The sequence below is a fragment of the Vitis riparia genome, chromosome 2 (genome assembly GCF_004353265.1).
Source record: "Vitis riparia cultivar Riparia Gloire de Montpellier isolate 1030 chromosome 2, EGFV_Vit.rip_1.0, whole genome shotgun sequence".
NCBI lineage: Eukaryota > Viridiplantae > Streptophyta > Magnoliopsida > Vitales > Vitaceae > Vitis > Vitis riparia.
The window spans coordinates 1,588,661-1,600,701 of NC_048432.1; the positions used below are offsets into that span (position 1 = coordinate 1,588,661).

At 38.2% G+C, this 12,041-nt stretch overlaps 1 protein-coding gene across 1 annotated transcript in view; it reads left to right on the plus strand.

Annotated features, from left to right (window-relative positions):
* LOC117931859 (alpha-glucosidase 2-like) overlaps positions 1-12,041 on the plus strand; it is a 58,928-nt gene that overhangs the window by 3,410 nt on the left and 43,477 nt on the right. The window contains 6 exon segments of the mRNA XM_034852933.1: positions 2,707-2,789; positions 3,533-3,628; positions 10,753-10,921; positions 11,001-11,143; positions 11,221-11,307; positions 11,547-11,732. Coding sequence (XP_034708824.1) covers positions 2,707-2,789; positions 3,533-3,628; positions 10,753-10,921; positions 11,001-11,143; positions 11,221-11,307; positions 11,547-11,732 — 764 coding nt within the window.

Sequence of the window (12,041 nt, forward strand, 5' to 3'; positions counted from 1 at the left end):
AAATTAAGAATCTGCACTGGGCATCTAGTAGGGGGACTCTGAAACCTATGTCTTCTATTTGCTCTTAGAACCTTTTCCAAGAGGTTCCTTTGGGGCCAGGTAATTCCTCTCTCCACTTCTAATATTAGGATGCCTATCATAGATGATTCAGATGTTACTATTGCATTATGCAAGGGAGTCGGCTCTTGTATTCATAATGTGATTTCTTATTTTGTTTCTTACCAATCACTCTATCCTCCTTATAAAATATCAGTTTCACTATCATGTCATGCCGATAATCTAGTTGTTTGCAATGTCTATTGATGGAACATAAACAAAGCAATGCCAGTGTAAGTGGAAAGGCGGAATATTTGTTAAGAGCTCTCACAATGAATACTAGATTGGAAAATGGGATTTGCTTGATCTGTCACTGGGAAAAGGAACTGTTGGTGATATATTAGTTTTTAGAGTGAAATGTAGGGCATATGGGAACTTAAAGATGCAAGGAAAGGCTGGCAGCTAAGCAATTTACTTAGACATAGGAAATTGATGAACATGAAAATTTTTACTCCCATTGTCAAGATCAAATCTGTTCAAGATATAATTGGACAAGAAACCTGTACTGGGTTAAAATGAAATATATTATTTTGAAAATAAGCGTTTATAAATTAAAAAGAAAATTTAAATGTCCCCAAGTGGAGTCTTCTGAAGATTATCAATGAGCCTGACTGATATTCTGAGTTGTTTCATTCCATAAATAAATTTAAACACTGAAGGAAACTGTTGGAGAGATTTACTCTTATAACAGATGCAACTGGCAAATGTTCTCTACAATTTCTCTTAGATTTGAATGCATAGCTGATGAATAATGATAGAACATGAATTGATATTTTTTACTCCTCTTCACAGGAGCTCATATGCTTGTTTTTCTACCAATCTCTATTTCCCCCCAATCTTGTATTGTGATGATAACATAGATAAAAAGTCCATCATGATTCAATTGGTCCATTGTGTATGTAAGTTTCTCTGATTGAAGATTTGTTAGGGAAAATGGGCTTATTGACTGAAGAGACAATGGGCTATATTGCTAAAATAAAGTTGCAATCATGATTTAGAATGACTCAGTTTAGCATAGCAGAACTGAATATGTTGAAGTCGATTAATGCTTTGTGCCCCTATGAGATCTTGCATTTTTTTTTTCTTTTTGTTTGGGAGTTGGTGTGAGGGAAGTTCCTAATGATAGGCTTCATCCGGAGGAGAGGCTTGTCTATGGCGAATAGATTAGTCTATGCAAAGTCAATCAAGAGTTGGAAAACCACATCTTGATTCATTGTGCCAGATCCAGAAAATTGTGGGGCATGTTACTAGCTATTTTTTTGTTTTTTTTTAGTGGGTGCTTCCATACACAGTTGGAGATCCTTGTTAGGATGGAAGTTTCAGGGCTTGGATAAGAGAAGGCAGAAGGTTTGCTGTATGGCTCCCCTTTGCTTGTTCTGGTGCATGTATTAGTCGGGCTTTTGACAAGAAAGAGCTCTCCGATCAAAAATTGAAGAACTTCATAAGATACCAAGTGGAGTGGTCTAGAGCCCCGTTAGGACCAAAGCACTGTATGTTGTTGGACTTTTTAGGTAGCCTACACTGTGGTTAGTTGGTATAAGGGAATATGAAGAGCTAGGTGACCATGTTAATGATTGACTCTGTGAATTGGCTTAGCTTAAAGTAAGGAGGGGGAGGTTGTTTTTTATGTTTCTCTCCTTTTAAGTGTGGCCTTGGCGAATGTCAAATGTATACACTGTGTGTAAGTTTCTGTGCCTTTTGCTTAGGCATCTTTAATATATATTCTCTATTTGCCTGTCAAAAAGAAAAGGAGGGGTGGGGGGGGGAGGGGTGCGAAGTGCTAGCTTTGCAAGCTGGGTCTTTGAGACATAGATGGACTAATTTGAATGGGTGTGTAGTAAGTTTCGTGTTTTATTGTTTTTATCCTCTAGACAATATAAGGTTGTCTTTGGCCTTTTATGATATCTTTTTTTTTTTTAGAAATATAAGAGGCAAGGGAGAAACTGCTAGCCCTCTTACTCTCTCTCTCTCTCTCTATTTATACCCAAAAACCTTGGAAAACTAGTGGATTCACTGTCTAATGTTTCCCCTTGTGCTGAAGCTCCATAAATCATAATAATTCATCTTTTAGGACTCATGTTCTCAGAACCATAATGTAGGAAGGTCTCTCTCTCTCTCCTTTTTTTTTCCCCTTAATATAAGAAACGGTAATTTGCAATTTATGGGTTTGAAATGACAGCCACTAGATCTTCTTGCAAGCTCTTTAATAAAGAGACTGGGGGAGGATATATTTCCTGTTGATAAAGTTCTCTTTTTTATGGAGCCTTTAAGTAGGCTGTTAATGTATCGGAAAAATCATCAATTATTTCAAATTTCCAAAAGCAAGAAGTACTCTATGCTTTCGTTTATTTCAAGGAGAATGACATTTGATCTCATTTGTTCTTGTGACATTTATCCAATTAAAAGAACAGTTGAAGTTTGTTTTGAGATCTTGGTGCTGCATCTAACTCTTCATAAGGCATCATCATGAATTCCAAGGAAGATACTTCTTTTGTTAAATAGGAAACATCTTATTTAAAAGTCTCGTAGTTTGTGCTTAACACTTGCATCCTTCTATTTAAAAATTTGCTCATAGCAATTTATGTTGCATGCCTGATGCTTTCTCTCTAGGAACTATATTTATGCCCCCAAAGTGGTCCTTAGGCTATCAGCAATGCCGATGGAGCTATGATTCTGCTGTGAGAGTACTCGAGGTTAGTGCTATGAACCTATCTCAATCTTTCATTTCATAGGAAACTAAAAGTATTATTTTTCAAAGAGAAAGAAATCACAGGGATGAGAGATCCTGTAATCATAGATGGTAGAAGTAAAGAAAACTAGTAAACATGATAATCAATACGACAACATCTTTAGACTCAGCCAAACAACCCTCAATAGAAAGGAGAGTGGGATGTTTTTCCAAATGTGGCAAGAGAATCTTCCCTCTTGGCAAGCCTGTTAGCTTACTGGTTAGCAGATCTAAGCTTCCAAGAAAAGGTAAAAAGCATATGTTCTTAAAGAGGTCAAGAATGTGGGACACCCAACAGTGGTGTCTGAAATGCTGCTAGAACTCATCACCCTTTTGTGGATCAATGTCTCATTAGAAGTAAAACCATGTTCTTGAAGAAGGTAAGAATGTGGTATGTCCAGTAGTGATATCTCTGAAGCCCTCAAAGCTAAGAGTTCTGCTTCAATAGCTGTTGCATTCAAATATTATGTCCTCTGTTTTGTTTTGGTAACGTATACATAAATAAGCTCCAGAATGTATTAAATATGGTATTTTTTTGAGATGACATTTGTGGTTTGATATCTTGTTCTTTTCTGAGGAAAAGTAGAATCCTAGATTTTGTAATTCTTAGAGCTTCTTTTACACACTGCTAATACTTTGTAGAACCTTTTAAACTTTGAACTTCATTCCCTCAAATTTTCTGCTTCATTTACCCACTTATACTTACAGGTTGCCCGAACATTCCGCGAGAAGGGAATACCTTGTGATGTCATATGGATGGATATTGATTAGATGGATGGTTTTTGCTGTTTCACTTTTGATCAGGCAAGCTATATATCCCCTATAAGATATTTATGAACTATAGTTTCATGGTGAGTTCATAGTCATTTGGACCACATTTCAATTACTATTATTTTCATTGTCATTTGTTTATCATTTTTTCACAAGAAAGGAAAGTGTATTTATGATGTGAAGATAGAAAATATGCAAGAATCTATATCCTTTATAACAGCAACAACAGGAAAAGCGAGGACTATAAAGCAATCTACAAAACCTGTAAGAACAGCAAAAGACCTGTAAGAACATGCAAAGACTTACAAGTAAGGGAGGGTTGGTTTCCAAATAAAGACATCTGGTGCCTAGATCACCTAACAAGATAAGAAATATATGTCTAGCAAGAGCTTGAGTTCTCCATGTGGTCTGTGTTAGACAATCAATTTTCCTAAAAGTTTAAGCTTGTAAAATTTGAACCCAAAATGTATATCATGCACTCCAACACCCTCCCTCACATGTAGCCTCCTTTTTGGCTTACACGTGAACTTGATAAATAGGGAAAGAAATATGTAATAGTGATATTCGAACACACAACCTCCCACCGAACAAAACTCTAATGCCATGTTAGACAACCGATTTTTTTAAAAGTTTAAGCTTATTATAGGATTTGGGGCTACAATGTACATCATGCACTCTAGTAGTTTGAGCTATCAGTTTACTCATTTCTTATATATTTTGATTTCCACCAATGTACACACTGAGGATTAATTCAACAAAATGCTCAAGGGAAATAACAGAAATTTCATCATTGTTCTGACTGTGTAGGCTAGAGTCTGAGTTTTTAAATTATCATTTGCAAATAATGTTAGAGATGCTATTCAGGATTTAATACAGGATGAAAACTTTCATGCGAGTCTTTCTCTATTTTTGTCCAAGGTCTTTTTTTTTTTCCCTCCTGAAAAATGTGTGTCAGTGTGCTTGTGTATTAGACAGCTGGTAGCAAACAGTTATACTTGCATTTCAGTATCTTTTGGATTATTTTCCTCTGATAAATCTGGATGATCCTGCCTGTAAGGTACAATTAAGCTTGCGTACATCAGACAATATCTTAGTGAAGAAAATGTGAGAATTTTCTTTTCATCTTATTTACTCTGCAGAAATATACATTTATAGGGAAATAGGAGATTACCAACAGCCTTGTAATTCCTTAAAAAAAACTCTATCAGATCCCACAAGAGAGGAAACTATCTTCTATCTATAGAAAATAATCTACAGCTATTTACAACTAGCAAATCTCTAATTATAGCCTATAATATCTTCTAATTTCATCCTACAATCATCCATTAACTCGGAATCCCACACTCCCCCTCAAGTTGGGCAATGAGTGTTAATCATTCCCAGCTTGGAGAGAAGTATGCCAAATTGGGTTCTAGGAACAGCCTTTGTCATTATATCTGCAATCTGTTGCCGTGTAGGGATGTAGTCCACTTCTATGATCTTTTGCTCTATCTTCTCTTTGATGAAGTGACGATCAATCTCAACATGTTTGGTTCGATCGTGATGGATTGGATTTTTTGCGATGTTGATTGCTGCTTGATTGTCACACATCAACTTCATAGGTCCGTGAGGAGCGAGCTGGAGTTCTTCAAGCAGCCTTTTTAACCATATCCCTTCACAAATTCCATGGGCCATGGCACGAACTTCCGCTTCTGCACTGCTGCGTGCCACAACCGATTGCTTCTTACTCCTCTAAGCAACTAGATTGCCTCATACATAGGTACAATAACCTGAAGTAGACCTTCTATCTGTTAAGGAACCAGCCCAGTCTGCATCTGAGAAGATCTCCACGTCACGGCTTGCCACTCTTTTGAAGAATAATCCTTTACCTGGAGTCATTTTTAAGTAGCGTAGTATCCTATATATGGCTTCTTGATGTTCTTCGGTGGGATTGTTCATAAATTAACTAACCATACTCACTGCAAAGCTGATGTCAGGTCTTGTGTGTGATAAGTAGACTAACCTTCCAACTAGTCTTTGATATCTTCCCTTGTCGACAGCAGCCATATCTTCTTTTGAGCCTATCTTGTTGAATGGATCCATAGGAGTATTAGAGGGTTTGCATCCAAGCATTCTTGTTTCCTTTAACAAGTCAAGAGTATACTTTCGTTGTGATACAAAGATACCCTTGCTTGACCTTGCTACCTCCATGCCAAGAAAATACCTCAAAGTCCTAGATCTTTAATCTCAAATTCTTTACTTAGAATTGTTTTAAGTTGGGAAATTTCCTCTTCGTCATTCCTGGTAACAATTATATCATCAACATAGACTATAAACTGTAATCTTACCACCAAGTGATCTCTTAATGAAAAGAGTGTGATTAGATTGCCCTTGTGAAAATTCCTCTCCTTTAATCACCTTAGTAAACCTCTCGAACCAAGCTCTTGGGGATTGCTTAAGCCCATAGAGTGACTTCTGAAGTTTGCAGACTAGGTCGTTGCTACTGGAGAGTTTTAGGCCTGGAGGAATCTCCATGTAAACTTCTTCTTCAAGATCGCCATTGAGAAATGCGTTTTTTACGTCTAGTTGATGCAAATTCCAATCAAGGTTGGTTGCCAAGGATAGCAAGACTCAGATTGTATTTAACTTTGCAACTGGTGCAAAAGTTTCTTGAAAATCAATCCCATAGGTTTGTGTAAATCCTTTGGCCACCAACCTTGTCTTGTACCGGTCTATCCTCCCATCTGCCCTGTATTAGACATTGAAGACCCACTTACAACCCACGGGGCGTTTTCCTTGTCGTAATTTCGTAATCTTCCAAGTGTCATTCTTCTGTAGTGCTTGTATTTCTTCATTCACTGCCTTTCTCCACTCAGGATGCTGTAAGGCCTCTTGTATGCAGTTTGGGGGAGCAATACTCACCAGATTTGTGATGAGAGCTCGAAGATTAGGAGATAGCTTCTCATAGGACACAAATTTTGAGATGGGATGCTGAGTACAAGATCTTACTCCCTTTCTATGGGCCACGGGCCTATTGAGATCATCCATAGAGTCAATGTCATCAGTAATAACAGGAGAATCAATATTACCTTGAATGACTCCGGTGGGATTTGATTTCGGGTCATCAGTTTGATAAGGCACAGGAGGAAGCTTAGGATGTAGGGCCACCGGTTTAGGGTTCTTCTGACGCCTTGAGTAAACTTGAAGTTCTTTGCCAATGGACTCCTTGTCTCCTTGAATTTGACGTGACTCTTATGGTGGTCCATCCGGTGCCATAGATGGTTCACTGGAAAAATTAGGTTCTGGCACCCCAAAGTCAGGCACGGGCACATCCCAAAACTGATATATAGCTTGCTAATTGACTGGATTCTCCCCCTGAATATGAGTTTTGGTGTAAAAAGGTACATTCTCAAGAAAGGTCACATCCATAGTGCTATAGGTTTTCCGAGTGGAAGGACAATAGCACTTATACCCCTTTTGATAAGAGGAATAACTGATAAAGATACACTTGACAGACTTAGGATCATGTTTACTTCGCTGATGCGGAGAGAGATGAACATATGCAGAACATCCAAATACCTTGAGAGGTATATCAGTTATAATCCAATTTAGAGGAAAGTTTTTGGAAAGGGTTTGGCACGGAGTATCAAATTTCAAGACTCTAGAAGGCATCCTATTTATTAGGTATGTAGCATTTAAAACAGCCTCTCCCCAAAATTGTTTTGGGACATGAGTGGTAAACCTAATAGATTGGGCTACCTCTAGAAGGTGTCGATTTTTTCTCTCGGCTATCCCATTCTGTTGTGGGGTATCAATGCAGGAACTTTGGTGAATAATCCCATTTTCTAGAAGATAATTTCCGAGTATAACATTAAAGTATTCCCTGGCATTGTCTGTTCTAAACACTTGGATCTTAGCTTGAAATTGTGTTTGAATCATGGAATGAAAGAATTTGAAGATAGAACCTACCTCTGATTTTTCCTTCATGAGAAATACCCATGTAACTCGAGTATGGTCATCAACAAAGCTAACAAACCATCTAGCCCCAGAGATATTGTGAACACGTGAGGGTCCCCAAATGTCGCTATGAATAATGGAAAAAGGTTTTGATGGTTTGTAATTTTGGGATGGATAAGAGTTACGACAATGCTTAGAAAATTGGCAAATCTCATATTGGAAAAGTTTGGGATTTTTGTTTTTAAATAGTGCTGGAAACATCTTTGATAAGTACATAAAATTTGGGTGTCCTAGGCGATAATGCAATAACATGATGGTACTTTCTTTATTTGAATCTAAAGACAGGTTTAACCTAGGATTAAGAGTAGAGAAAGATACATGATGTGCTTGAGAGTCTTGTTTTCCAGCTGCCCTAAACCAGTGGAGTCCTTTGCTTTCCTTAGCATTGCCAATCATCATCCCCGAAGCCAAATCCTGAAACAAACAATGAGAGGAAGAGAATTTAGCCACACAATTTAGGTCTCGGGTAAGCTTGCTGATTGACAGTAAATTGCATGAGAGCTTGGGAACCAAAAGAACTTGATTAAGAGTTAGGGTCTCGGAAATAATCACTCTTCCAATACCAGTCATGGTGGAAAGAGAGCCATCAACAATTCTTACTTTGTAATTCTCATGGCAGGGGCTACAATCATGGAGTACTGATATATCACCTGTCATGTGGTCGGAGGCACCCGAATCGATGATCCAACCTGATGAATCTTCAGTTTTTGTGTGTAAAGCAGTTAGGAAGTTACCTCTCTGAGCAGCGGATCCGGTTGAGATAACGGGGTTAGTGGATGATCCTTGGCTAAACATCTTTTGCAGCCACTCCACTTGTTCTTTGCTAAAGAGAGCAGAATCATTGGTACTTCTTTCTTTCCCTTCAGGATTTGCCACAAATGCTCGTGCCTCCTTCTCCTTGTTTGACTTCCAGTCAGCGGGCTTCCCGTGTATTTTCCAACATGTTTCTTTGGTGTGACCTGGTTTGCGGCAATGATCACACCATGGTCTTCCTTTCTTCTGCCTTGCATCATAGGTAGATCCTCAGGAAACAAGGGCAGTTCCTTCTTGAATGTTTGTGGAGCCTTGGGAGATGAGTGCTGATCCTTCCTGAACATTGGAGAATGGCCTTGTTCCCATCATCAACTTCTTCCTGCTTTCTTCTCTTCTAACCTCTGAGAAAGCCTCTTGAATAGTAGGGAGAAGCTTGGTTCCAAGGATTCTCCCTCTTACTTCATCTAGGGATTTGTCTAATCCTAATAGGGACTTAAAGACCCTTTCTTTTTCAATAATCCTTTTGTATCGACTAGCATCTCCTGGGCACTCCCAATCCATGGTCTCAAACACATCCAATTGTTGCCAAAAACGACTAAGAGTGTTATAGTAGTGAGTCACAGTCATCTCACCTTGCCTTAGATCATGTAGGGCTCCCTTGATGTCAAATAGATCAGCAGTATTGTCACTGTCAGAGTATGTTTCCTTTGCTGCCATCCAGATTTCATGTGTAGTATCATAAAACAGAAAATTTTGACCTATTTCTGTGTCCATTACATTGATCAGCCAAGACATAACCGGATTGTTTTCGGTGTTCCAAACCTTGAATCTTTTATCATCCTTCTTAGGTGGTTCAGTAGTGCTGAAAAGGTATTCATCCTTACCTCTGCCTGTGATAAACATCAGAACTGTCTTCACCCATTGATGGTAATTGTGGCCAGTTAACTTGTGCCGAGTGATGAGGAATGATGAACCTTCTGCACCACCATTGCTCACGAGTTCCTGGCCAAACATGGTTCCCGTAACGCTGCTGTTGGTTTCTGAGGCCATAGGGAAAAGTGATACCTATGAGAGACTAGACTCAAAAACAAAAACTTAAAGAAGCAACGAGTTGGGACGAAGAAGAAGATTGGTTTGCACCCAGAAAATTGGTTCTGGATTAAAACCGAGAAAGAAGTGATAGGTCCAGGTGGAATTACTCTGATACCATGAAGAAAATTGTGAGAATTTTCTTTTCATCTTATTTACTCTGCAGAAATATACATTTATAGGGAAATAGGAGATTACCAACAGCCTGGTAATTCCTTAAAAAAAACTCTGTTAGATCCCACAAGAGAGGAAACTATCTTCTATCTATAGAAAATAATCTACAGCTATTTACAGCTAGCAAATCTCTAATTACAGCTTGTAATATCTTCTAATTTCATCCTACAATCATCCATAAACCCGGAATTCCACACTTAGTCTTACATAGACATCAGCTTTCAACCTTTGGATGGCTTGTTTAGCAATTTGACACTGATAATCAATCATCAGTTTAAGCAAACCAGCTTTGATGCTGTATATTATGCCTACGACTTTCTTATGCAATCATATACAGCTTTCAGTCAGTGGTCATATATAGCAGCCACATTTGGATGCTAATGCTACTCTGACTTGTTCAGCAATTTGACTCTAACCAGTCAATTTTAGTGGACCACCCACCTTGAATGGTGTTGGTCATACACTTGTGAATGGATTTGCCTCTGGGTACATCAGAACTGCATGTGTTCACTGTGGTGGAGCATGCTCTGCCAAAATCAACATAGATTAGGTGCTGTTGAGGGAACATGGTCAAGCTGTAGGTCACATGACCTGCACTGAGTTGTGGCTGACGGGACTTACTGCTTTATCAAAGCAGATCCATTTTCTTTATTGCTATGCAAAGGTCAGTAAAATAAGGCTAGACCCTGCACTAGAACATTTAATGAAATAGGTGGCAAAGATTTTTGATGTGGTAGGCCCTTCCCCTATCCCTTCCTTATGTTTGGAAGTGGATATGCCAAGAAATACCAGTCTTGTGGTGGTATGAAGGCATGGACTCCATGAATGTTCCCCGTCCCTTTGACTAATTAGGAAAGAAAGTCTCAGCCAGAAAAAGAAGCCTTTGTGTATTCATCTACAATTGTATTTCATGTGCATGGGGGATATAAATTATCTATTTGTTACCCACATAGAGGCCTTTACATAATCAGGAATGCATTCATTACAAGATCTGCTTATTGCTGATTAGCATCTCATGTCACACGTAAACATGGTTTACTTGAAAACAACATTTTCACTTGGAAACGGCTTACCCATTCCATGAAATCTATAACTTCTTTGTCCCACTCATGTCTTGGATAATAAGCTACATTAATTTCCCCCAGGAGCGTTTCTCGGATCCAAAATCTTTGGTCAAGGATCTTCATCTTAATGGTTTCAAAGCGATCTGGATGCTTGACCCAGGGATCAAACAAGAAGATGGTTACTTTGTTTATGATAGTGGTTCTGCAAATGATGTCTGGATACATAAAGCAGATGGAACACCTTTTGTTGGTATATTTTCCTTACAGATTTGTATTCTTGGTTATTATTGGTTTTCTGGATTTACTGAGATTTACCCATCGAATTTTAGGGGAAGTATGGCCCGGTCCTTGTGTTTTCCCTGACTTTACTCAGTCAAAAGCTCGTTCATGGTGGGCCTGTTTAGTCAAAGATTTTATTTCTAATGGTGTTGATGGTATATGGAATGATATGAATGAACCAACTGTTTTTAAGGTGATTTTTCAAATTCCTTTCTCAATTTCTTGCATTTCCTTTCATTGCTCTTTGGTCTCAATGTTTTTGCTTTTCAGGCTGTAACAAAGTCAATGCCTGAGGACAATGTTCATAGAGGAGATGCTGAGCTTGGAGGTTGTCAGAATCACTCACACTATCACAATGTATTAATCTTCAAACCCAGTCTTGTGCTTTCTGTAGTACATGCTTTATTATTAATTATAGGCATATATCATATGCAAGTTTGAAATAGGGTTGATGTCTTTGATACACTGGGTCGTAGCAATTTAAATGACATACTGGTTTATGAAAGTCATATTTGTCACTGCTTTAGTTTTGGGAGTGGATGATGCTACAATAATCTACTTTGGACTTCAATTATTTATATTTGTTGCCCAATTAGGTCTATGGCATGCTGATGGCAAGATCAACATATGAAGGAATGAAATTAGCTAATGAAAATAAGCGTCCTTTTGTTCTCACCAGAGCTGGGTTTATAGGTAGCCAAAGATATGCAGCAACATGGACAGGAGATAACCTTTCAAACTGGGATCACCTCCATATGAGTATCCCTATGGTGCTTCAATTGGTAAGTGATGTGAGAATCTTGTGCTGTTTGCCTGATGCAAAGTTGAAGATTTAACTTGTTTTATGCTTTTTAACATGTTTTTGACTTATGCCTTTTGCATACTTCTCTTGTCACGCCAAGCTGCGAACTTTATGTTGCATATAAAATATTATGTGTGAGGTTAGAATGTGTTCTTTCAAAAACATTACATGAGATCCTCAGTTTTTTTTTTTTTTTAATGACCACAAAACTGTTGTAAATGGCATGAAGGACAGAATTTCAATATTTAAATATGAATATTAATGTTTAATTGAGTGAAAAATCAAGTAA